The sequence below is a fragment of the Sander lucioperca genome, chromosome 9 (genome assembly GCF_008315115.2).
Source record: "Sander lucioperca isolate FBNREF2018 chromosome 9, SLUC_FBN_1.2, whole genome shotgun sequence".
Classification (NCBI taxonomy): Eukaryota; Metazoa; Chordata; class Actinopteri; order Perciformes; family Percidae; genus Sander; species Sander lucioperca.
In genome coordinates this window covers 38,191,548-38,219,545 of record NC_050181.1, presented here as the reverse complement: position 1 = coordinate 38,219,545, position 27,998 = coordinate 38,191,548, and the positions used below count along the sequence as shown (strand labels likewise).

Here is a 27,998-nt window from a genome sequence, read left to right as displayed (position 1 = left end):
CTGTTATCCGCCTCGCTGTGGTTGCCACTGTTTGATCGTGGTGATGATAGGCTGAATGAGCCCAAAAAAACTAACTAATATCTGCCCAGTAATCTGTGGTAGTTTTCTGCCTGGTCCAAATGCTAAAATAGGGATATACAGAGATATGAGAGGAACAGCTGAGGAAACACTCACACGTACTTCTGTTGCAACTCCTGCCTCTGCCTGGTGTGTTTATGTGTATGTGGGAAGTGTGCCAAATCATGGCAGGGACAAGTAATTGCGACGCACACACGCAGAGTAATGACACAGAACCTGGCCAGTCATCACAGACAGAGGGCTGTAAATGAACAAGACTTATCACCTGTTCTCTTGTCCACTGTACGGCTTATTTGAACTTTCTGGCTGGCAGACACACACAATGTTGCTGCTGTCTCCCTCTCTTTATCGTCTAATCTTCCTGCCGAGAACACTTTTGACAATGGCTTCGGGTGGAAAAAGTTAGCTTTTTATAGAACACTGATGTGCTAAATTCGCCGTCACAGAATCCATGAGTGTTAGTTTGTTCATGTGGACGTCTGAATGACAACAGCCAGGTGCACTAAACAGAGTTATAATACAGACTGTGGCTTGATGGTGTACCTTAACACTGGAGGGCAGCCATGCCTTTACTACAATGCCCAAACTATGTGCATGTCATGTTGCCTGTGTGTGTGTGTGTGTGTGTGTGTGTGTGTGTGTGTGTGTGTGTGTGTGTGTGTGTGTGTGTGTGTGTGTGTGTGTGTGTGTTTGTTGTGACAGCTGGCTATGCAGTTACTGGAAATAAACTCTTGGATTTAACCCTAACAATCATCAACTCCCCCACCAACCCCCAACCATTCCTCTAAACCACAACCCATCCCATCAGCCTTGACTTTCGCTGGGAAACACACACACACACACACATACACACACACACACACACACACACACACACACACACACACACACACACATTCACACTATACACACACAGTTTAAGTGCCAGCAACCCCAGCAAGTAGTGTCCAAGTGATCATAGCTTTGTCTCGGACAGCGCAAAACACACACTAATGGATTCTGGAACTCCGCTCTCCCTGTCACTCTTCGTGAGGGCGTTTATGATTTCTGCCACAGGTAGGCTAATCAACCCGCTGCCACATTTGGGAGAAATTACATTACATAAACAATATCTTGTCAGTTTCTAAGGATTTGCACGGTGTGGTGAGAATTTGTGAAGTCAGATTTTCACCTGTAATAACATTTAATACATTTTAACTTGCACAAACAGTTTAGATATTGCTTTCCCTATTACACATCATGCTTGCGTTCTCACATTCAAACAAAATGTGGTGCTCATCTCCCAGACAATTTTCATTATACTGTAAAGGTTGCAGTGCACCAAACAGCGCTGTTCTTCAAATTGGTTTAAACTGATTCAGTAAAGAATGAAACAATAAGGATTTACCTTTCTTGTAAATATATATTGTTACTGAATTGCAGTGCATTATTTGGCAGGGCATGTGTACAAAGTTGCAAAATCAGACTTAATTTGTAGTGCTGGACCATGTGTGTGTTCTATGAGCTCTTCTGCACAGCCTTGTTATTCTGGTTAATCAGACAGAAATTGTAGTACACTTCATGCTGATTCCGGTTTCACACTTATTTTAGGGGACCATTAGGTGTTTGTTGGAAATCAAACTGGGATCTGGATTTAAAAAGGTCTTCTACATTAACATTATATGAGAGAAAATTCAGCGGGGTAGTCCAGCCATACTGCACTTACATACAGTGTAGTTGAGGGACTCATAAAAGGCAGATTCAAAAATAATGGTCAGAATTAAAGTAGCAAAGCTGAGGTATCCTGACTTTTTAAATAATCAGAAATCCTATCTCTAATGCGGGCTTTTTGCTAATGTCTCAAGCCCAAACTGAGATAATCCTGCTTTACATCATTATGACATCATCAGGGTTACTTTTTAAACTTTGAACTTTTTACAGGCTGAATAGAGCCTCTCCTGACAGGCAAACTGAACTTAATATGTTTGATGGCGTGTCCCTTTAAATAAGTCCCTTTGCTATCACTTGCTTTAGTCTCTCATATTTTCTTGAAGCATCAGCACTCAACCTTGAAGGGGAACTGTTTAAGGATTTGATGAAGGGTTACAACAAGAATGTCCGGCCCATGGAAAACAGTGGTGACATCACTCAGGTCGACATCAAGATGACCCTTACCAACCTCATCTCTCTGGTGAGTGAGGTTCAGTCTGGTGATTTTGATTAGTGTCAGTGGCTGCTCGGGCCTGACAGTTCACATTGTTTACTAAACTATCTCTCCTTAGAATGAAAAGGAGGAGGCTCTGACAACAAGCGTCTGGATAGAAATGGTAACCTTACACACACGTCACCTGCTGGATTGTTTTTTATCTGCTTTGCAATGATGTTAAACCCACAGTTTGTCTGTATGTAGCAATGGTGTGACTACAGGCTCAGGTGGGACCAGCCACCCAGATCAGCCCTGTATGGGAACATCACCTCTCAGATGCGGATTCCCTCCAAGAGCATCTGGCTGCCAGACGTCATACTGGAGAACAAGTGCGTATCTGTCTAGCTCATGCTAATGTCCTGTACAAATGTTTCTGTCCTCATGCGCCGTAACTTTATTGTTTGTTTTAGTTGTCTGTAGCTGGCTAGCCCATGCTGATGTCCTATACAAATGTTTCTGTCCTCATGTGTCGTAACTGTTCAATGTTTTATGTTTCTGTAGAACAGGAACCTGCTGGAAACCAGTTATTAAACTGAGTCAGGCCCGTTCATATTGTAACTTAATGTTACTTTTAACTTTCCTGTATAATAAATGAAATTAATGAATGAATGAACAACCTTCACATTTTAACACATGATGTTTGATCTCAGCCAACGAGCCACTCACACCATCACTAAGCAACTTATCACAAGCAGTAACTATAGTTAAGGAACTTAAACTGCAGGACAGAAGCATTATTCAACGAGATGTCAATAATGACACTGTGTAGATTTCAACAATGAGTATCCGCAATGGCGAAAGCCCAGGCCGCAGGCATTATGTTTTCAGGTTGTCCGTCCATCTGTCTGTCGCGAATGTGATATCTTAGGTTTTCTTGGGTTTTTTTCTTCAAATTTGTCACAAACATTTACTTTGACTCAAGGAGGAACTGATTAGATTATGGTGGTCAAAGTGTAAAGGTCACTGTGACCTTACATAACACATTTTTGGCCATAACAAGAATTCATACACTAATTATAACAACCTTTCACACAAATGTCTAACAGGATAAAATAATGAAGTGATGACATTTTATGTGACCATATTTCACATTTGGTTGGATACTGAATTGGTGACACCAATCTTGGGTGCTCACCTTGAAACTGTGATGATTGTATAGATCAGTGGTTCCCAACCTTTTTTCCTTGGCGCCCCCCCTACTTATGTCTAAGAAAAGCTGAGCCCCCCCTCCGAAACCGAAGTTGAGGTAACTTTCCCTTACTTTCTTTTTTGATACAGAGGAGTTATCAGCACTTTTACGTTTCTCCGCCATGTTTCGTTCATAAAATAGGGATGCCGTGGCGGCAGGAAAAACGAGGATGATAGCAGCTAGCAGCTGACCTGATGACAGCAAGGGTCCCAGGTTAAGAGGTCCCGGAGGTTTGGCCTACTAAGTAGCTTGCCTACAAGTTTAAGCGAGAACAAAAATATATAGTTTTTATACAGACTTTTGTATACATTATATATTCTAGTGTATTATCATAATTTGTTTAACATGTGCAAATATTTATTTTTTTTACCTCAACCTCAAACCAGATAAAGACTTGCGCCCCCCCTGTGATCTTTGCCGCCCCCCTTAGGGGTCCCCGGACCCCAGGTTGGGAACCACTGGTATAGATCTTCTGTGCTGCCAGGTTGAAGATGTGTGTGAAGCATCTAGGATTCCCAAAAAATACACTTGATACCTTTTTATTAGATTCCTTCAAAGTCTTTGGTACATATATATTATATGAGTCTGGACAGACATGGATGTAAACTGCAACTTGACTGGTTGGCGGAGGCATACAACTGCAAGGTAATGGCAGTAATTCAAGGCTAAACCTAGAATTACCGCTATTACCGAATTATCAGACAATCATTGTTGTGTTTTTACTGTACCAATTGCAGCTTTAATATTGTGTATACATACAATACAATACATATATATACAATGAAGAAACAGTGTGTCTGTGTGTGTGTTTCCCTCTGTTCTTACCTGTGCACAGTGTGGATGGACAATTTGAGGTGGCACTTTATTGCAATGCACTGGTGTCTCCTGATGGCTGTGTGTACTGGCTGCCTCCTGCAATCTACCGCAGTGCCTGTGCCATCACTGTCAACTACTTTCCATTTGACTGGCAGAACTGCACCATGGTCTTCCGGTGAGTAGAGACGAGATCTGTTGGGATTTGATGACGCAGTATACGTTAATAGATACTATAACTCTATTAAGAATATAAAGCACCTCAGATTCCCCATATATTTCTCAAATGTGTTGTCTACTACAACCAAGAACATAAGTTTGACTATTGAGAACACAGAGGTCATGTCCTCAATGGTTTCTGAGATTTTTTTTTTTTTTACCAACCTGACGAGGACAATTTATAGTTTTACACAAATTACGCATAGTGGAGTCTAAAAGTTTTAGCAGAAACATATTAGATTTAGTACAGGAGTTTATTTTTCTCCCCCTGTTATACCCTGACAGTATAGAGTAGGCTTTGAAATTAAATTTAGACTACCATGTGAAGTAAAATGTCATTTAAAAATGTCATTTAAACTAAATAAGTTATTCGTTAAAAGAAATAAATTAATAAAACTAGAAAATACATTTCCTGCAGAAAATGTTGTGAAGGTTAAAAACTAAATTGCTGAAGCTAAACTGGATTGTTGCCATAATTGCGTAAGAAGAAGGTAAGCTAGTTTTAAAACTGGGAATGGTTTAAATTGGTATGAATTTCAATGACATGTTGAATAATACCAATAATCTATTAAACAAGTGTGGAATATTTTAAGGTTTTGTTGAAAAGAAAAGTCATGAATAGGCACGCTGAAAAAAGTGATACAAAAGGCATACTACAGTTTATTGAAAAAAGTGATCAAAAAAGTCATAGTATTGTATGTCCAAAAAAGTCATAGTATAGTGTGGCTTACGTCTGGACATCTGACTCAAAAAACAATAAGCACTTGATGGGAATCATACTCCAACATCAGAAACCCCAACCAGTCTTCTAACATACTGAGCTAGAGAACAAGTCTTGAAAAAATCATAGCATTGTATGTCGAAAAAAATCATAAAAAAGTCATAGTATAGTATGTCGAAAAAAGTCATAGTATAGTATGTCAAAAAAAGTAATGAAAAAGTCATAGTATAGAATGTCGAAAAAAGTCATAGTATAGTATGTCGAGAAAAGTAATGAAAAAGTTATAGTATACTATATCGAAGTATAGTATGTCGAAAAAAGTTATAAAAAGTAAAAGTATAGTATGTCAAAAAAAGTCATGAAAAAGTCATGGTATAGTTTGTCGAAAAAAGTCATGAAAAAATCATAGTATGTCGAAAAAAGTCATGGTATCGTATGTTAAAAAAGTCATAAAAAAGTCATGGTATAATATGTCGAAAAACGTTAAAAAAAAGTCATAGTATAGTATATCTGAAAAAAATCAGATTAAAGTATGTTGAAAAAAGTCATAAAAAAGTCATAGTATACTATGTCGAAAAAAGTCATAGTACAGTACATCGAAATAAGTCATGAAAAGTTATAGTATAGTATGTCATAAAAGAGTCATGAAAAAGTCATAAGATTGTATGTCGAAAAAAGTTATAAAAAGCTAGGTATGTCTAAAAAAATCTGAGTAAAGTATGTTAAAAAACCTCATAAATATAAAAGTTGTAAAAGGTCAAAGTATAGTTTGTTGAAAAAGGTAAGTATAGTATGTTGAAAAAAAGTCATGAAAAAGTCATAGTATAGTATGTCGGAAAAAGTTATAAAAAGTCATAGTATAGTATGTCAAAAAAAGTCATGGTATCGTATGTTAAAAAGTAATTTAAAAAAGTGATAGTATATTATGTTGAAAAAAGTAATGAAAAAGTCATACTATAGTATGTCAAAAAAAGTGATTAAAAATAAAGTCATAGTATAGTATGTCAAAAAAAGTGATGAAAAAGTTGTGGTACAGCATACCGAAAATAGTCATAGTATAGTATGTCGAAAAAAGTGATAAAAAAGTCATAGTATAGTATGTCGAAAAAAGTCATAGTATAGTATGTCGAAAAAAGTGATAAAAAAGTCATAGTATAGTATGTCGAAAAAAGTCATAGTATAGTATGTCGAAAAAAGTCATAGAATAGCATGCCGAAAAAAGTGATAAAAAAGTCATAGTATAGCATGTCGAAAAAAGTGATAAAAAAGTCATAGTATAGCATGTCGACAAAAATGATAAAAAAGTCATAGTATAGCATGTCGACAAAAATGATTTAAAAAAAAGTCATAGTATAGTATGTCAAAAAAAGTTGATACAAAAGTCATGGTATAGTATGTCGATAAAAAAGTCAAGGTATAGTATGACGAAAAAAGTGATGAAAAAGATGTGGTACAGCATGTCAAAAATAGTCATAGTATAGCATGTCAAAAATAGTCATAGTATAGCATGTCAAAAATAGTCATAGTATAGCATGTCGGAAAAAGTGATAAAAGAGTAATAGTATAGTATGTCAAAAAAAGTCATAGTATACTATGTCAAAAAAAGTGATAACAAAGTCATAGTATAGTATGTCGAAAAAAAGTCATAGTATAGCATGTCGAAAAAAGTGATAAAAAAGTCATGTATGGCATGCTGAAAAAAGTGATAAAAAAAGTCATAGTATGGCATGTCGACAAAAATGATTTAAAAAAAAGTCATAGTATAGTATGTCGAAAAAAGTTGATACAAAAGTCATGGTATAGTATGTCGATAAAAAAGTCATAGTATAGTATGTCAAAAATAGTCATAGTATAGCATGTCGAAAAAAGTCATAGAATAGCATGCCGAAAAAAGTGATAAAAAAGTCATAGTATAGCATGTCGAAAAAAGTGATAAAAAAGTCATAGCATAGCATGCCGAAAAAAGTGATAAAAAAAGTCATAGTATGGCATGTCGACAAAAATGATTTAAAAAAAAGTCATAGTATAGTATGTCAAAAAAAGTTGATACAAAAGTCATGGTATAGTATGTCGATAAAAAAGTCATAGTATAGTATGACGAAAAAAGTGATGAAAAAGATGTGGTACAGCATGTCAAAAATAGTCATAGTATAGCATGTCAAAAATAGTCATAGTATAGCATGTCAAAAATAGTCATAGTATAGCATGTCGGAAAAAGTGATAAAAGAGTAATAGTATAGTATGTCAAAAAAAGTCATAGTATACTATGTCAAAAAAAGTGATAACAAAGTCATAGTATAGTATGTCGAAAAAAAGTCATAGTATAGCATGTCGAAAAAAGTGATAAAAAAGTCATGTATGGCATGCTGAAAAAAGTGATAAAAAAAGTCATAGTATGGCATGTCGACAAAAATGATTTAAAAAAAAGTCATAGTATAGTATGTCGAAAAAAGTTGATACAAAAGTCATGGTATAGTATGTCGATAAAAAAGTCATAGTATAGTATGTCAAAAATAGTCATAGTATAGCATGTCGAAAAAAGTCATAGAATAGCATGCCGAAAAAAGTGATAAAAAAGTCATAGTATAGCATGTCGAAAAAAGTGATAAAAAAGTCATAGCATAGCATGCCGAAAAAAGTGATAAAAAAAGTCATAGTATGGCATGTCGACAAAAATGATTTAAAAAAAAGTCATAGTATAGTATGTCAAAAAAAGTTGATACAAAAGTCATGGTATAGTATGTCGATAAAAAAGTCAAGGTATAGTATGACGAAAAAAGTGATGAAAAAGATGTGGTACAGCATGTCAAAAATAGTCATAGTATAGCATGTCAAAAATAGTCATAGTATAGCATGTCAAAAATAGTCATAGTATAGCATGTCGGAAAAAGTGATAAAAGAGTAATAGTATAGTATGTCAAAAAAAGTCATAGTATACTATGTCAAAAAAAGTGATAACAAAGTCATAGTATAGTATGTCGAAAAAAAGTCATAGTATAGCATGTCGAAAAAAGTGATAAAAAAGTCATGTATGGCATGCTGAAAAAAGTGATAAAAAAAGTCATAGTATGGCATGTCGACAAAAATGATTTAAAAAAAAGTCATAGTATAGTATGTCGAAAAAAGTTGATACAAAAGTCATGGTATAGTATGTCGATAAAAAAGTCATAGTATAGTATGTTGAAAAAAGTCATAGTATAGCATGCCAAAAAAAGTGATAAAAAAGTCATAGTATTGTATGTCGAAAAAAGTGATAAAAAAGTCATAGTACAGTATATCGAAAAACAATTATGATAAAGTCATAGTATAGTATGTTGAAAAAAGTGATAAAAAAGTCATAGTATAGAATGTCGAAAAAACATTATTATAAAGTAATAGTATAGTATGTCGAAAAAAGTCATGGTATAGTAGTTGAAAAAAGTGACAAAGTCATGATATAGCATGTAGAAAAAAGTGATTAAAAACTCATAGTAGAGTATGTCGAAAAAAATCAGCATAGTATGTCGAAAAAAGTGATAAAAAAGTCATGGTATAGTATGTCGAAAAAAGTGATAGTGTAGTATGTTAAAAAAAGTGATGAAAAAGTCATAGTATAGTATGTTGAAAAAAGTGATTGAAAAAAGTCATCTTCTCCGGGAACCATCACCTTATCGTGGTGGAGAGGTTTGTGTGTCCCTATGAACCTGAGGGCTGTGTTGTCTGGAGCTTTGTGCTCCTGGTAGGGTCTCCCAAGGCAAAGTGGTCTCAGGTGAGGGGCCAGACAAAGAATGGTTCAAAAACCCCATGAAAAAAACGAGGTAGAGATGATGTGACCCTGCCCGGAGGAAGCCCGGGGCCCCCGTCTGGAGCCAGGCCCAGATGGAGGGCCCGTCAGCGAGCGCCTGGTGGCCGGGTTTGCCACGGAGCCCGGCCGGGCACAGCCCGAAAAAGCTACGTGGCACCTCTCTCTCCAACCCATGGGCCCACCACCTGTGGGAGGAACCGCTGGGGTCGGGTGCGCTGCCACATGGGTGGCAGTGAAGGTCAGGGGCCTCGACGGACCAGACCCGGGCAGCAGACGCTGGCTCTGGGGACGTGGAACGTCACCTCTCTGTGGGGAAGGAACCGGAACTTGTGCGGGAGGTGGAGCTCTACCAGTTGGATCTGGTGGGGCTCACCTCTACGCACAGTCTCGGTTCTGGAACCATACTCCTGGATAGGGGTTGGACTCTTTTCTTCTCCGGAGTTGCCCAGGGTGTGAGGCGCCGGGCGGGTGTGGGGATACTCACAAGTCCCCGGCTGAGCGCCGCTACGTTGGAGTTTACCCCGGTGGACGAGAGGGTCGCCTCCCTACGCCTGCGGGTTGTGGGGGGGGAAAACTCTGACTGTTGTTTGTGCGTATGCACCAAACAAGAGCTCGGAGTATTCGGCCTTCTTGGAGACCCTGAATGGAGTCCTGTATGGGGCTCCAGTAGGGGACTCCATAGTTCTGCTGGGGGACTTCACGTGGGCAATGATGGAGACACATGGAGAGGCGTGATTGGGAGGAACGGCCTCCCTGATCTAAACCAGAGTGGTTGTTTGTTGTTGGACTTCTGTGCTAGTCATGGATTGTCTATAACGAACACCATGTTCGAACATAGGGATGCTCATAAGTGTACTTGGTACCAGAGCACCCTAGGCCAAGGTCAATGATCGATTTTATAATCGTTTCATCTGATCTGAGGCCGTATGTTTTGGACACTCGGGTGAAGAGAGGGGCAGAGCTGTCAACTGATCACCATCTGGTGGTGAGTTGGGTCAGAGGGTGGGGGAAGACTCTGGACAGACCTGGTAAACCCAAACGGGTAGTGCGGGTGAACTGGGAACGTCTGGAGGAGGCCCCTGTCCGACAGACTTTCAACTCACACCCTCCGGCAGAGCTTTTCGTGCATCCCTGTGGAGGCTGGGGGCATTGAACCCGAGTGGACAATGTTCAAAGTTTCCATTGCTGAAGCTGCGGCGGGGAGCTGTGGTCTTAGGGTCTTAGGTGCCTCAAGGGGCGGCAACCCACGAACACCGTGGTGGACACCGGTGGTCAGGGAAGCCGTCCGACTGAAGAAGGAGTCCTTCTGGGATATGTTATCCCAGGGGACTCCGGAGGCAGTTGCAAGGTACCGAAGGGCCCGAAGGGCTGCAGCCTCTGCCGTGAAAGAGGCAAAGCAGCGGGTGTGGGAGAAGTTCGGAGAAGACATGGAGAAGGACTTTCGGTCGGCACCAAGGTGCTTCTGGAAAACCGTTCGCCACCTCAGGAGGGGGAAGCGGGGAACCATCCAAGCTGTGTACAGTAAGGATGGGACGCTGCTGACCTCAACTGAGGAGGTAATAGGGCGGTGGAAGGAGCACTTTGAGGAACTCCTAAATCCGACTAATACGCCCTCTATGGTAGAGGCAGAGCTGGAGGATGATGGGGGATTGTCGTCAATTTCCCTGGTGGGAGTTGCTGAGGTAGTTAAACAACTCCACAGTGGCAAAGCCCCAGGGATTGATGAGATCCGTCCAGAAATGCTTAAAGCTCTGGGTGTGGAGGGGTTGTCTTGGTTGACACGCCTCTTCAACATTGCGTGGAAGTCGGGGACGGTGCCTAAGGAGTGGCAGACCGGGGTGGTGGTTCCCCTTTTCAAAAAGGGGGACCAGAGGGTGTGTGCCAATTACAGGGGTATCACACTTCTCAGCCTCCCCGGTAAAGTCTACTCCAAGGTGCTGGAAAGGAGGGTTCGGTCGATAGTCGAACCTCAGGTTGAAGAGGAACAATGCGGATTCCGTCCTGGTCGTGGAACAATGGACCAGATCTTTACTCTCACAAGGATCCTGGAGGGAGCCTGGGAGTATGCCCAACCGGTCTACATGTGCTTTGTGGATCTGGAGAAGGCGTATGACCGGGTCCCCCGGGAGACACTGTGGGAGGTGCTGCGGGAGTACGGGGTGAGGGGGTCCCTTCTCAGGGCCATCCAATCTCTGTACGACCAAAGCGAGAGCTGTGTCCGGGTTCTCGGCAGTAAGTCGGACTCGTTTCAGGTGAGAGTTGGCCTCCGCCAGGGCTGCGCTTTGTCACCAATCCTGTTTGTAGTATTTATGGACAGGATATCGAGGCGTAGTCGGGGTGGAGAGGGGTTGCAGTTTGGTGAGCTGGGGATCTCATCGCTGCTTTTTGCAGATGATGTGGTCCTGATGGCATCGTCGGCCTGTGACCTTCAGCACTCACTGGATCGGTTCGCAGCCGAGTGTGAAGCGGCTGGGATGAGGATCAGCACCTCTAAATCTGAGGCCATGGTTCTCAGCAGGAAACCGATGGAGTGCCTTCTCCAGGTAGGGAATGAGTCTTTACCCCAAGTGAAGGAGTTCAAGTACCTTGGAGTCTTGTTCGCGAGTGAGGGAACAATGGAGCGGGAGATTGGTCGGAGAATCGGCGCAGCGGGTGCGGTATTACACTCAATTTATCGCACCGTTGTGACGAAAAGAGAGCTGAGCCAGAAGGCAAAGCTCTCAATCTACCGGTCAGTTTTCGTTCCTACCCTCACCTATGGTCATGAAGGCTGGGTCATGACCGAAAGAACGAGATCCAGGGTACAAGCGGCCGAAATGGGTTTCCTCAGGAGGGTGGCTGGCGTCTCCCTTAGAGATAGGGTGAGAAGCTCAGTCATCCGTGAGGAGCTCGGAGTAGAGCCGCTGCTCCTTCGCGTCGAAAGGAGCCAGTTGAGGTGGTTCGGGCATCTGGTAAGGATGCCCCCTGGGCGCCTCCCTAGGGAGGTTTTCCAGGCACGTCCAGCTGGGAGGAGGCCTCGGGGAAGACCCAGGACTAGGTGGAGGGATTATATCTCCAACCTGGCCTGGGAACGCCTCGGGATCCCCCAGTCGGAGCTGGTTAATGTGGCTCGGGAAAGGGAAGTTTGGGGTCCCCTGCTGGAGCTGCTACCCCCGCGACCCGTTACCGGATAAGCGGAAGAAGATGGATGGATGGATATACTATGACTTTTTTATCACTTTTTTTCGACATGCTATACTATGACTTTTTTATCACTTTTTTCGGCATGCTATACTATCACTTTATACATACTATATTATGACTTTATTCAACGTTCTATATTATGAATTTTTAATCACTTTTTTCGACATACCATACCATGACTTTTTTCAACATACTATACTATGACTTTTTTATCACTTTTTTCGACATACTATGCTGATTGTTTTCGACATACTCTACTATGACGTTTTTAATCACTTTTTTCTACATGCTATATTAGGACTTTTTTTGTCACATTTTCCAACATACTATATTACCATGACTTTTTTCGACATACTATACTATGACTTTTTTATCACTTTTTTTCGACATACTATACTATGACTTTGTTATCACTTTTTTTGACATAGTATACTATGACTTTTTTACCACTTTTTTCGACATACTATACTATGACTTTTTTAATCATTTTTCGACACACTATACTTTGACTTTTTTCGACATACTATACTATGACTTTTTCATCACTTTTTTCGACATACTATGCTTTGACTTTTTTTGACATGCTATACCATGACTTTTTTAACACTTTTTTCAACATACTATACTTTGACTTTTTTCGACATATATACTATGACTTTTTATCAATTTTTTCGGCATGCTATACTATGACTTTTTTATCACTTTTTTCGACAGGCTATACTATGACTTTTTTACCACTTTTTTCGACATACTATACTATGACTTTTTCATCACTTTTATCGACATACTATGCTTTGACTTTTTTTGACATGCTATATATACTATGACTTTTTTAACACTTTTTTCAACATACTATACTTTGACTTTTTTCGACATACTATACTATGACTTTTTATAAATTTTTTCGGCATGCTATACTATGACTTTTTTATCACTTTTTTTCGACATACTATACTATGACTTTTTTTATCATTTTTCGACACACTATACTTTGACTTTTTCGACATACTATACTATGACTTTTTATCAATTTTTTCAGCATGCTATACTATGACTTTTTTATCACTTTTTTCGACAGGCTATACTATGACTTTTTTATCACTTTTTTTCGACATACTATACTATGACTTTTTTTATCATTTTTCGACACACTATACTTTGACTTTTTCGACATACTATACTATGACTTTTTATCAATTTTTTCAGCATGCTATACTATGACTTTTTTTATCACTTTTTTCGACAGGCTATACTATGACTTTTTTATCACTTTTTTCGACATACTATACTATGACTTTTTTCAATCACTTTTTTCGACAGGCTATACTATGACTTTTTTATCACTTTTTTTGACATGCTATACTATGACTTTTTTATCACTTTTTTGGCATGCTATACTATGACTTTTTTTGACATACTATACTATGTCTTTTTTATCACTTTTTTCGACATGCTATACTATGACTTTTTTTATCAATTTTTCAACATACTATACTAAGATTTTTTTTAATCACTTTTTTCAACATACTATACTATGATTTTTTTTATCGCTTTTTTTGACATACTATACTATGACTTTTTTTATCACTTTTTTCGACATACAATACTATGACTATTTTATCACTTTTTTTGACATGCTATACCATGACTTTTTTCGACATACTATACTATGTCTTTTTTATCACTTTTTTCGATATACTATACTATGACTTTTTTCCATCCATCCATCCATCTTCTTCCGCTTATCCGGTAACGGGTCGCGGGGATAGCAGCTCCAGCAGGGGACCCCAAACTTCCCTTTCCCGAGCCACATTAACCAGCTCCGACTGGGGGATCCCGAGGCGTTCCCAGGCCAGGTTGGAGATATAATCCCTCCACCTAGTCCTGGGTCTTCCCCGAGGCCTCCTCCTAGCTAGACGTGCCTGGAAAACCTCCCTAGGGAGGCGCCCAGGGGGCATCCTTACCAGATGCCCGAACCACCTCAACTGGCTCCTTTCGACGCGAAGGAGCAGCGGCTCTACTCCGAGCTCCTCACGGATGACTGAGCTTCTCACCCTATCTCTAAGGGAGACGCCAGCCACCCTCCTGAGGAAACCCATTTCGGCCGCTTGTACCCTGGATCTCGTTCTTTCGGTCATGACCCAGCCTTCATGACCATAGGTGAGGGTAGGAACGAAAACTGACCGGTAGATTGAGAGCTTTGCCTTCTGGCTCAGCTCTCTTTTCGTCACAACGGTGCGATAAATTGAGTGTAATACCGCACCCGCTGCGCCGATTCTCCGACCAATCTCCCGCTCCATTGTTCCCTCACTCGCGAACAAGACTCCAAGGTACTTGAACTCCTTCACTTGGGGTAAAGACTCATTCCCTACCTGGAGAAGGCACTCCATCGGTTTTCCTGCTGAGAACCATGGCCTCAGATTTAGAGGTGCTGATCCTCATCCCAGCCGCTTCACACTCGGCTGCGAACCGATCCAGTGAGTGCTGAAGGTCACAGGCCGACGATGCCATCAGGACCACATCATCTGCAAAAAGCAGCGATGAGATCCCCAGCTCACCAAACTGCAACCCCTCTCCACCCCGACTACGCCTCGATATCCTGTCCATAAATACTACAAACAGGATTGGTGACAAAGCGCAGCCCTGGCGGAGGCCAACTCTCACCTGAAACGAGTCCGACTTACTGCCGAGAACCCGGACACAGCTCTCGCTTTGGTCGTACAGAGATTGGATGGCCCTGAGAAGGGACCCCCTCACCCCGTACTCCCGCAGCACCTCCCACAGTGTCTCCCGGGGGACCCGGTCATACGCCTTCTCCAGATCCACAAAGCACATGTAGACCGGTTGGGCATACTCCCAGGCTCCCTCCAGGATCCTTGTGAGAGTAAAGATCTGGTCCATTGTTCCACGACCAGGACGGAATCCGCATTGTTCCTCTTCAACCTGAGGTTCGACTATCGACCGAACCCTCCTTTCCAGCACCTTGGAGTAGACTTTACCGGGGAGGCTGAGAAGTGTGATACCCCTGTAATTGGCACACACCCTCTGGTCCCCCTTTTTGAAAAGGGGAACCACCACCCCGGTCTGCCACTCCTTAGGCACCGTCCCCGACTTCCACGCAATGTTGAAGAGGCGTGTCAACCAAGACAACCCCTCCACACCCAGAGCTTTAAGCATTTCTGGACGGATCTCATCAATCCCTGGGGCTTTGCCACTGTGGAGTTGTTTAACTACCTCAGCAACTTCCACCAGGGAAATTGACGACAATCCCCCATCATCCTCCAGCTCTGCCTCTACCATAGAGGGCGTATTAGTCGGATTTAGGAGTTCCTCAAAGTGCTCCTTCCACCGCCCTATTACCTCCTCAGTTGAGGTCAGCAGCGTCCCATCCTTACTGTACACAGCTTGGATGGTTCCCCGCTTCCCCCTCCTGAGGTGGCGAACGGTTTTCCAGAAGCACCTTGGTGCCGACCGAAAGTCCTTCTCCATGTCTTCTCCGAACATCTCCCACACCCGCTGCTTTGCCTCTTTCACGGCAGAGGCTGCAGCCCTTCGGGCCCTTCGGTACCTTGCAACTGCCTCCGGAGTCCCCTGGGATAACATATCCCAGAAGGACTCCTTCTTCAGTCGGACGGCTTCCCTGACCACCGGTGTCCACCACGGTGTTCGTGGGTTGCCGCCCCTTGAGGCACCTAAGACCCTAAGACCACAGCTCCCCGCCGCAGCTTCAGCAATGGAAACTTTGAACATTGTCCACTCGGGTTCAATGCCCCCAGCCTCCACAGGGATGCACGAAAAGCTCTGCCGGAGGTGTGAGTTGAAAGTCTGTCGGACAGGGGCCTCCTCCAGACGTTCCCAGTTCACCCGCACTACCCGTTTGGGTTTACCAGGTCTGTCCAGAGTCTTCCCCCACCCTCTGACCCAACTCACCACCAGATGGTGATCAGTTGACAGCTCTGCCCCTCTCTTCACCCGAGTGTCCAAAACATACGGCCTCAGATCAGATGAAACGATTATAAAATCGATCATTGACCTTTGGCCTAGGGTGCTCTGGTACCAAGTACACTTATGAGCATCCCTATGTTCGAACATGGTGTTCGTTATAGACAATCCATGACTAGCACAGAAGTCCAACAACAAACAACCACTCTGGTTTAGATCAGGGAGGCCGTTCCTCCCAATCACGCCTCTCCATGTGTCTCCATCATTGCCCACGTGAAGTCCCCCAGCAGAACTATGGAGTCCCCTACTGGAGCCCCATACAGGACTCCATTCAGGGTCTCCAAGAAGGCCGAATACTCCGAGCTCTTGTTTGGTGCATACGCACAAACAACAGTCAGAGTTTTCCCCCCCCACAACCCGCAGGCGTAGGGAGGCGACCCTCTCGTCCACCGGGGTAAACTCCAACGTAGCGGCGCTCAGCCGGGGACTTGTGAGTATCCCCACACCCGCCCGGCGCCTCACACCCTGGGCAACTCCGGAGAAGAAAAGAGTCCAACCCCTATCCAGGAGTATGGTTCCAGAACCGAGACTGTGCGTAGAGGTGAGCCCCACCAGATCCAACTGGTAGCGCTCCACCTCCCGCACAAGTTCCGGTTCCTTCCCCCACAGAGAGGTGACGTTCCACGTCCCCAGAGCCAGCGTCTGCTGCCCGGGTCTGGTCCGTCGAGGCCCCTGACCTTCACTGCCACCCATGTGGCAGCGCACCCGACCCCAGCGGTTCCTCCCACAGGTGGTGGGCCCATGGGTTGGAGAGAGAGGTGCCACGTAGCTTTTTCGGGCTGTGCCCGGCCGGGCTCCGTGGCAAACCCGGCCACCAGGCGCACGCTGACGGGCCCTCCATCTGGGCCTGGCTCCAGACGGGGGCCCCGGGCTTCCTCCGGGCAGGGTCACATCATCTCTACCTCGTTTTTTCATGGGGTTTTTGAACCATTCTTTGTCTGGCCCCTCACCTGAGACCACTTTGCCTTGGGAGACCCTACCAGGAGCACAAAGCTCCAGACAACACAGCCCTCAGGTTCATAGGGGCACACAAACCTCTCCACCACGATAAGGTGATGGTTCCCGGAGAAGAAGTCATAGTATAGTATGTTGAAAAAAAATTATGATAAAGTCATAGTATAGCATGCCAAAAAAAGTGATAAAAAAGTCATAGTATTGTATGTCGAAAAAAGTGCTAAAAAAGTCATAGTATAGTATGTCAAAAAAAGCGATAAAAAAAAAACATAGTATAGTATGTTGAAAAAAGTGATAAAAAGTCATAGTATAGCCTGTCGAAAAAAGTGATAAAAAAGTCATAGTATAGTATGTCAAAAAAAATTATTATAAAGTCATAGTATGGTATGTCGAAAATAGTAATAAAAAAGTCATAGTATAGCTTGTCAAAAAAAGTGATAAAGAAGTCATAGTATGTCAAAAAAAGTGATAAAAACGTCATAGTATAGTGTGTCAAAAAAAGTCATAGTTTAGCATGTCGAAAAAGGTGATAACAAAGTCATAGTATAGTATGTCGAAAAAAGTGATAAAAAAGTCATAGTATAGTATGTAAAAAAAAAGTGATAAAAAGTCATAGTATAGCCTGTCGAAAAAAGTGATTACACAAGTCATGGTATAGTATGTCGATAACAAAGTCATAGTATAGTATGTTGAAAAAAGTCAAAGTATAGCATGCCAAAAAAAGTGATAAAAAAGTCATAGTATTGTATGTCGAAAAAAGGCATAGTATAGTGTGTCGAAAAAAGTGATAAAAAAGTCATAGTATAGTATGTCGAAAAAAGGCATAGTATAATGTGTCGAAAAAAGTGATACAAAAGTCATAGTATAAAATGTCGAAAAAAGTGATAAAAACGTCATAGTATAGCATGTCGAAAATAGTGGTAAAGAAGTCATATGTCGAAAAAATTCAGCATAGTATGTTGAAAAAAGTGATGAAAATGTCATAATATAGTATGTTGAAAGAAAGTGATATAAAAGTTATTGTATAGTATGACTAAAAGCGTGATAAAAAAGGTCATGGTATGTTATGTCGAAAAAATTCAGCATAGTATGTTGAAAAAAGTGATAAAATAGTCATAGTATGTCGAAAAAAGTGATTAAAAAAGTAATAGTATAGTATGTTAAAAAATGTCATAGTATAGCATGTTGGAAAAAAGTTATAAAAAAGTCATAGTATAGTATGTCGAAAAAAGTCATAGTATAGTATGTCGAAAAAAGTCATAGTATAGCATGACAAAAAAAGTGTTAAAAAAGTCACAGTATAGTATGTCGAAAAAAGTGATGAAATAGTCATAGTATAGAATGTCGAAACAAGTGATAAAAGAGTCATACTATAGTATTTTGAAAAAAGTGATAGTATAGTATGTTGAAAAAAGTGATAAAAAAGTCATTGTATGTCGAAAATATGATTAAAAAAGTAATAGTATAGTATGTCGAAAAAAGTCATAGTATAGCATATTGGATAAAAGTTATAAAAAAGTCATAGTATGGTATGTCGAAAAAATGTGATAAAAAGTCATAGTATAGTATGTCGAAAAAAGTGATTAAAAAAGTAATAGTATAGTATGTCGAAAAAAGTGATAAAAAGGTCCTAGTATAGCATGTTGAAAAAAAGTGATAAAAACGTCATAGTATAGCATGTCGAAAAAAGTGATAAAAAAGTCATAGTATGTCAGAAAAAGTGATACAACAGTCATAGTATAGTATGTCGAAAAAAGTGATAAAAAAAGTCATAGTATAGTATGTCGAAAAAAGTGATAAAAAAAGTCATGGCATGTCGAAAATAGTCATAGTATAGCATGTCGAAAAAAGTAATAATAAAGAGTGACAGGAACACAACTTTTCATCTGTTTGTATTCTTCATTACTGTAATGTTGTTCTTGAAACCTGCTGCATCATACAGGATTTAAACCAGCAACCTTTTGTCTTTTAGTCATTCTCTTATCACCCTAAGGTATCTGACCAGACAGAAAGGACTACGTGTTTGTCATTTGCCTCTTTTACTTAGTAAATTAGACCTCAAAACTTACTGAGACATGTCGGACTTGAACACGTAACCTCCTGACGTCCAGTCATGCCTCTAAGCTACCTGACCTGACACTAACGATATGTTTTTAGCACATTTGTCTCTTATCTGTTGTGTATCGGACCTCAAAACTTACCACGACATGTGGGATTTGAACACACAAACTCCTGATGTCAGATCACTCCCTTATTCCTCTGAGTTAGCGGACCTGACGCAAAACTATTGCTTTTGGCATATTTGTCTCTTTCTCTTTAGTCTGTCGGACCTTAAAACTTAGTGAGATGTGTGGGACTTGAACATACAACCTTCTGAGCTTTAATCATTCTCTTAATCTGCTAAGCTATCTGACCTGTCAAAGAATTCTCATTTTTGGCATATTTGTGTCTTTCACTTAATGTATTGGACCTCAAGATTCACTGACTTGAACAAATAACCTTTTGTCTTCCAACATTCTCTTATCCCTCTAAGCTATCTAACCTGATTCAAACTGTATGTTTTTAGCATATTTGTCTCTTTTTCTTTAGTGTATTGGACCTCAAAACTTAACCAAACACATACGATTTGAACACTGAAGCTCCTGACTTTCAACCATTCTCTTTTCCCTGTAAGCTATCTGACCTGATACAGAAGAGTTGTGTTTGGCACATTTGTCATGTTCTCTTTAGTGTATTGGAAGTAAACAGTTTCTGACTTGAACACTCAACCTTCTGTCCTCCAGTAATTCTCTTATCCCTCTAAGCTAACTGACCTGACACAGAAGGCATGTTTTTGGCATATTTGTCTCTTTGTCTTTAGTGTATTGGACTTCAAAACTTACTAAGACACACAGGATTTGAACTCTGAACCAGCAGACATTGAAACATTCACTTATCCCTCTAAGTTATATATTATTATATTGACATTTTTGGCATATTTGTCTCTTTCTCTTTAGTGTATCAGCCCTCAAAACTTCCTGAGACATGTAGGATTTGAACACTCAACCTAGTATAGTATAGTATGTCAAAGAAAGTCTGGAAGAACATGCAAACTCCACACAAAAAGGAACTGCTTACAAGGAACTGATCCAAGGGTCAGAGCATACAGGACCAACTTGCTGGTGCTACTTGCAGCATAGTAAAGCATGCGCCACCATTCCACTGACTAAGGTATCTTCAAAAACACTAATATCATAGAATGTGGAAAAAATAATAAAAACGTCATCGTATAGTATGATTAAAAGTCAAAGTATAGTGTGATAAAAAAGTCATGAAAAAGTCATAGTATAGCATGTCACAAATGGTCATAGTATAGCATTTCGAAAAAAAAAGTGATAAAATGTCATAGTATAGTGTGTGGGAAAAAGTGATAAAAAAAGTCATAGTATAGTATGTCTAAAAAAGTGATAAAAAAAAAGGAATAGTAGTGGCCGGGTATGTTGAAAAAAGTCATAGTATAGCATTTTGGAAAAAAGTTATAAAAAGTCATAGTAGTATGTCGAAAAAAAGTGATAAAAAAAAGTCATAGTATAGCATGTCGAAAAAGTGATGAAAAGTCATAGTGTAGTATGTCAAAAAAAGTGATACAAAAGTCATAGTATAGCATGTCAGAACAAGTGATAAAGAGTAATAGTATAGTATGTCGAAAATAGTGATAAAAAAGTCATAATAGCTTTTCAAAAAAAGTGATAAAGAAGTCATAGTAAAGTATGTCGAAAAAAGTGATAAAAAAGTCATAGTATAGTATGTTGAAAAAAGTCGTAGTATAGTAGTCGAAAAACAATTATGATAAAATCACAGTATAGTATGTCGAAAAAAGTCATAGTATAGCATTTCTAAAAAAGTCATAGTATAGTATGTCGAAAAAAGTGATAAAAAACTCATAGTATTTTGGAAAAAAGTGATGAAAAAGTCATAGTACAGTATGTCGAAAAAAAGTGATAAAAAAAGTCATAGTGTAGTATGTCAAAAAAGTGATACAAAAGTCATAGTATAGCATGTCAAAACAAGTGATAAAAGAGTCATACTATAGTATGTTGAAAACAGTCATAGTATAGTATGTCGAAAAAAGTGATTAAAAAAGTCATAGTATAGCCTGTCGAAAAAAGTGATAAAAGTCATAGTATAGTATGTCGAAAAAAGTCATAGTATAGTGTGTCGAAAAAAGTGATAAAAACGTTGTTGTATAGCATGTCGAAAATAGTCATAGTATAGAATTTCGAAAAAAGTGATGAAAGAGTACTAGTATAGTATGTCAGAAAAAGTGCTACAGAAGACGTAGTATAGTATGTCAATAAAAGTGATAAAAAAGTCCTAGTATAGTATGTCAATAAAAGTGATAAAAAAGTCCTAGTATAGTATGTCGAAAAAAGTGATAAAAAAAAGTCGTGGCATGCCGAAGATAGTCATAGTATAGCATGTCAAAAAAAGTAATAATGAAGACTGACAGGAACACAACTTTTCATCTGTTTGCATTCTTCATTATTGTAAAGTTGTTTTTGAAACCTGCTGTACCAAACAGGATTTGAACAAGCAACCTTCCATCTTCTAGTCATTCTCTTATCACACAAAGCTATCTGATCTGACAGAACTCATAACATATTTGTCATTTGTCTCTTCCACTTAGTATACTGGACCTCAAAATTTACTGAGACATGTCAGACTTGAACACATAACCCCCTGTCGGCCAATCGTTTTCTTCTGCCTCTAAGCTATCTGACCTGACACAAACGTATTGCTTTTGGCATATTTGTCTCTTTGTCTTTAGTGTGTCGCACCTCAAAATTTACCTAGACATGTAGGATTTGAACATTGAACCTTCTGTCTTCCAATCATTCTCTCATTCCTATCTGACACAGAAGTGTTGTTTTTGGCATATTTGTCTCGTTCTTTTTAGTGTATCAGAACTCATTAATGATTTGAACACTCCACCTTTTGTCTTCCAATAATTCTCTTATCTCTCTAAGCTATCTGACCTGACACAGAAGCTGTGTTTTTTGCATATTTGTGTCTTTCACTTAGTGTATCGAATCTCAGGATTCATTGACTTCAACACTCCACCTTTTGTCTTCCAATAATTCTCTTATCCCTCTCAGCTATCTGACCTGACACAGAAGCTATGTTTTGGCATATTTGTCTCTTTGTTTTTAAGTGTATCGGACCTCAAAACTTACCGAGACATGTAGGATTTGAACACTCAACCTTCTGAATTCCAAAAGTCATAAAAAACCATAGTATAGTATGTCAAAGAAAGTCTGTAAGAACATGCAAACTCCACACAAAAAGGAACTGCTTACATTGGGAACAGATCTAAGAGTCAGGACATACAGAACCTACTTGCTGGTGCTACTTGCAGCGGTATAAAGCAATGCGCCACCATTCCACTGACTAAAGTATCTTCAAAAACATTAATATCATAGAATGTGGACAAAGTAATAAAAACATAATTGTATAGTATGATTAAAAGTCAAAGTATAGTATGATGAAAAAGTCGTAGTATAGCATGTCAAAAATGGTCATAGTATAGCATTTCGAAAAAAGTGATAAAATGTCATAGTATAGTGTGTGGAAAAAAAGTCATAAAAAGTAATTGTATAGTTTGATCAAAAGTCGTAGTATAGTATGTTGAAAAAAGTGATAAAAGAGTAATAGTATAGAATGTCGAAAGAAGTGATAAAAGAGTCATAGTTGACAAAAGCGATAAAAAAGTGATCATATGTTATGTCGAAAAAAAATGATGAAAAAGTCACAGTATAGTATGTCGACAAAAGTGATAAAAAAAAGTCATAGTATAGTATGTCAGAAAAAGTAATGAAAAAGTCATTGTATAGTATGTCAGAAAAAGTCCTGAAAAAGTAATAGTATACTATGTCAAAAAAAGTTATAAAAAGTCATAGTACAGTATGTCGAAAAAAAGTCATATATGTTGAAAAACGTCATAAAAAGTCATAGTATAGTATGTCGAAAGAAAGTAATGAAAAAGTCATTGTATAATGTCAGAAAAGTCATAGTATAGTATGTTGAAAAAGGTTATGAAAAAGTCACAGTATAGTATGTCGAAAAAAGTGATAGTGTAGTATGTCGAAAAAAGTGATACAAAAGTCAGAGTATAGTTTGTCGAAAAAAGTGATAAAAATGTAATTGTATAGCATGTCGAAAAAAGTCATCAAAGCGTCATTGTCTAGTATGTCAGAAAAAGTCATAAATAGTCATAGTATAGTATGTTGGAAAAAAGTGATAAAAATGCCATAGTAAAAATAAATAGTTATAAATTTAGCACAAAAAGTAAGGAAATTTGTGTTTGGTAGATTGTTTCTCTGTGGTAACAATTATTTTTGGCAATAAATCTTATACTGTTGGAAAGCCTGTTTAGTTCCCTTTCAAATGGTGCCCCATTTGTAAGGAACATGCATTTGTGGGATGAGCAGCAGCGCTGAGTATGTGGGTGGCGCCCATGAAAAATTTGCCAAATCTTCTCTGCCAATGCCAAACAGCTTATTCTGCCATTGACTCATTTGGTGTTTGGTGGATTGGATGATTGAAGTTTGAAGAAACAAGACATATTGGCAATTTAACAATTTATTCATTTCACAAACAGGAGCCTCAGTAGCGTGTGGAAGAACCATACACAGCCACAACAGCCTGGCACCTCCTCCTCATGCTGGTCACACACTGCTGTGGGATGGCATCCCATTCTTCAACCAGCATTTGTCGCAAGTCAGCCAACGTGGTTGTGTTGGTCACTCTGGCACGAACAGCACACCCAAGCTAATCCCACAAGTGTTCAATGGGGTTGAGTTAGTCAGGACTACTGGCAGGCCAATCCATCCTCTCCACTCCCACATTCTGGATGTAGTCTCTGATGAACCCCGCCCTGTGGGGGCGAGCGTTGTCATCTTGGAGGATAGAGTTTGGTCCCAGACTGTGGAGATATGGGATTGCCACTGGTTGCATAATCTCATCTCTAAATCAGGCATCTGATTGGCAGCACCTAGTGGTACCAGAAGCTCAAAACAAGTGTCAATAGCAACAGCAAAATAACCTGTTTGGCAGTGGCAGAGAAGGTTTGGCAAATTTTTCATGGGCGCAACCCACATACTCAGCGCTGCTCCTCATCCCACAAATGTATGTTCCTTACAAATGGGGCACCATTTGAAAGGGAACTAAACATGCTTTCCAACGGTATAAGATTTATTGCCAAAAAGCATTGTTACCACAGAGAAATAATCTACCAAACACAAATTTCCTTACTTTTTGTGCTAAGTTTAGTATAATATTTTGAATACAGTGAAAACAAAGTCATAGTATAGTATGTTGAATAAAATATTTAAAAAGTCATAGGATAAAAATGTCATTGTATAGCATGCAGCTGTGCTAACCACCAAGCCACCAAACCACTGACTACGGTATTTCGAAAACAGTCATATTATAGCATGTCGAAAAAAGTCATAAAAATGTCATATGTGTCGATAAAAAATGTATAGTATGTAGAAAAATGTGATAAAAACATCATTGTAGTTTGTCCAAAACAGTAGTGCAGTGCCTACTTCTATTTGCTGCAGTGCACTGACTAAAGCATTTTGAAAACAGTAATATTATAGCATGACATAAAATGTCATAAAAATTTCATAATATAAGTCATAGTATAGCATGTCGAAAAAAGTTATAGACAGTGTGATTTTCCTCTGGACATTTGACCTAAAAAATGATCAGCACTTGATGGGAATCATACTACCAAGCTCATACACCCTAACCAGTCTTCAACAGACTGAGGTAGAGAACAAGTCACAGTATTATGAGTCAAAAAAAATCCTCAAAAAGTCATAGTATACTGTAATATGTCAAAAATAGTCATAGTGTAGTATGTTGAAAAAAAGGTATAAAAATGTCATAGTATAGTATGGCCAAAATAGTCATAGTATAGTATATCGAAAAAAGTGATACAAATCAATATTCACACAATCAGGGGTAACAAAAGTTTAATTTGTAATGGGTAGGGTTGCATTGTGGCAATACACAGTGAACACACCAGCGACAATGATTCCTTAATTCATGGTTTCTTTTCACCACGCTCTTTTGTAAAAGTGATTAGATGGCTGTGTTTGTTGTGGTGACAGACCATATGTCTTCTCCCTGTGTTCAGCTCGGAGACTTACAGTGCCAACGAGATCAAACTGGTTCTCAAAGAGGAGGATAACCACACGCTAGAGTGGGTGGATATTGACCCAGAGGCTTTTACAGGTATAGCAACATTTGAACAATAGACTTTGAATAACTGTTCAAAATAACACAATGATTATCAAAATGTAGCAACATGTCCTTCTGCAATCTAATTTGGTTGTTGTAAGAAAATGGAGAGTGGGCCATCAAACACAGGCCGGCTAAGAAGGTGATCAACACTCATTACACTAAGGACGAGCTGGAGTACCAGGAGGTGGTCTTCTTCCTCATCATCCAGAGAAAGCCCCTCTTCTACGTCATCAACATCATCGCTCCCTGTGTGCTCTTCTCCTCCCTCGGCCTCCTTGTCTACTACTTACCTGCCAAAGGTCTTTTTTCTCACTTTGTGTATCTACAATCTTAGATAGTCAGACCTCTGTCACATCAACTTTATCCAAGTCTCGACAAAAGATACTAGAAAAGGGACATACTTTATTTGGGTGTTGTTGTTAGGAGAAGCCTCAGATCTCATCATCAGGATTTTCTCCAGACCTTCATGTGCTTGGCCAGACAGAGGTCTGGCCTCACGGGGTTACAATAAGTCATTAATACATGTTTTTCATCAACACAAAACCTGACTAATTATTGGTTTGAGTTTTGCAGCGGGTGGTCAGAAGTGCACCATGTCTATTGCCACTCTTCTGGGCCAGACTGTCTTCCTCTTCCTTATTGCTAAAAAGGTTCCAGAGACTTCGAGGGCAGTGCCTCTTATTGGAAAGTAAGTTTGTGTGATCACTCTTACATTTCAGTTCAGAGTTTTGGTTTAACTACAGCTGATCTGAAGAGAGAAAAGATGTGGTTAATGAACTTTTGACTGCAGGTATTTGATGTTTGTGATGTCAGTGACCACCATGGTGGTGATGAACTGTGTGATAGTCCTCAACGTTTCCCTGAGAACCCCAAACACACACAAAATGACCGACAGAGTCCGAAAGGTGAGAATGTGGCCAGACCAAACCCTTTTGTAAATGTCATTTCCATTAAGAAGCTACTGAATGAACATGGTGTAAAATAAACACAGGTCTATTTGCCACTGCATTACCCTCTGACCCTGTGTCCTCTTCAGATTCTCTTAAACATTCTGCCTCGGCTGCTGAGGATGCAGATGCAACCCTGGATACCAAACGGTGACAGACAGACTTCAGAAACTGGAAACGGTGAAACTCTGGCTACAGATAGGAACGGCTTGCTCCTGGTCCCCTGTCGACGCCGCAGCTCCATGACGCTCATCACCAAGGCAGAGGAATATTCTATGAAAACAGCTCGGTCTGAACTCATGTTTGCCAGACTCAAAGAAAGAAACGGACTGATGAAATCAGTATTAGAGAAGCTACGTAAGTATTTGAATGAGTTTGCTGTCAAAGTGCACATGAAAGAAAAGTGTTTTTACCCCCAGTTATAGAAAAACTCAGGAGCAGCTTGACTTCAGGATACATGAAGGTTCGGGAGACTTACACAAAAGCATTTAATGGAATCTCGATCGAGGAGAAATTAGGCAAACAGTACAGTTTAAACACAATGTGTTATTGTGTAGTGCTGTCCCAACTCTGAGGGTCTGTGTCTCGTCCAGATGCATATATCTCTCGCTGAAGCTGTCAAGTTTGTGTTATGCCAAGATATGATGCCAAAACAAAAGATGCTCACCTAAAACCTAGGTGTGTGTGTGTGTGTGTGTGTGTGTGTGTGTGTGTGTGTGTGTGTGTGTGTGTGTGTGTGTTCCCTTTACCCTGTTTCCACCGACCGACCGACCTCCAAAAAGAGACAGTCCTGAAACAAAACATACCCTCATGCAGCTGCCTAGACTTCCTAAATCTGTAGATACACACACAAACACATATAATCACACATGAACAGGTTTGGTAATTAGAGTCTGGCAGAATATTCTCCTCCCCTGACCTGTAAACCTAGGAATGACCTGATGTTATCTAATTTTTCCCTTTGTCTCATCTTATCACACAACATGGTGTTTCTGGAAATTTCCCCGTCATGAGTATCTGGTGTGTTTTGTACACAGATGATGGGCTGCAGGGGGGTACAGCTGACCAGCTCAGTGCCAGCCTGGCAAATGCCTCTCCACAGCTGAAGCAGTGTGTGGCCTCCTGCAAACACATAGCTGAGACTGCAAGGCAACAGAATAACTTCCAGAATGTAAGCTCTACATTTTTATATTTGTTCATTTCCACGGGTTAAAATCATAACAGTGATAATCTCCAATTTTTCTTCCACCCCCAGGAGAATGAAGAGTGGTTTCTGGTGGCCCGGGTGATCGACAGGGTCTGCTTTATTGTCATGGTGTCTGTGTTTTTTATCGGTACGATTGGCATCTTCCTGATGGGCCACTTCAACCAGCCTCCCTCCTCGCCTTTCCTCGGGGATCCTAAGAAGTATCTCCCTCCAATAAACAACCTCACTGATCTAACTGAAAGTGGGATAGGAGCAAACTCCCTGGGGTGAACCGGGAGAAAATCTCCAGATTGTATTCCTTTAATCGAAGTGGGAATCTGACGGTGTCCGTCAGTGATCTTTCACTAATGACTGGTACACAGAGAGACTGGAGAAGATGTGGGGTGTGTGGACAAAGGTGAAAGGACAAATCCGGCGCAAAATGAAG

At 40.1% G+C, this 27,998-nt stretch overlaps 1 protein-coding gene across 1 annotated transcript; it reads left to right on the top strand.

Annotated features, from left to right (window-relative positions):
* The first annotated feature begins 970 nt into the window (after positions 1–970).
* Positions 971–27,967, top strand: chrng (cholinergic receptor, nicotinic, gamma). Its single transcript, XM_031281199.2, has 12 exons — positions 971–1,134; positions 2,112–2,248; positions 2,340–2,384; positions 2,468–2,592; positions 4,288–4,443; positions 25,311–25,408; positions 25,516–25,716; positions 25,991–26,105; positions 26,208–26,322; positions 26,454–26,721; positions 27,402–27,535; positions 27,620–27,967. Exons 1-12 carry the CDS (start codon positions 1,071–1,073, stop codon positions 27,839–27,841), a joined length of 1,680 nt encoding a protein of 559 aa, XP_031137059.1. The 5' UTR covers positions 971–1,070; the 3' UTR covers positions 27,842–27,967.
* Positions 27,968–27,998: the final 31 nt, after the last annotated feature.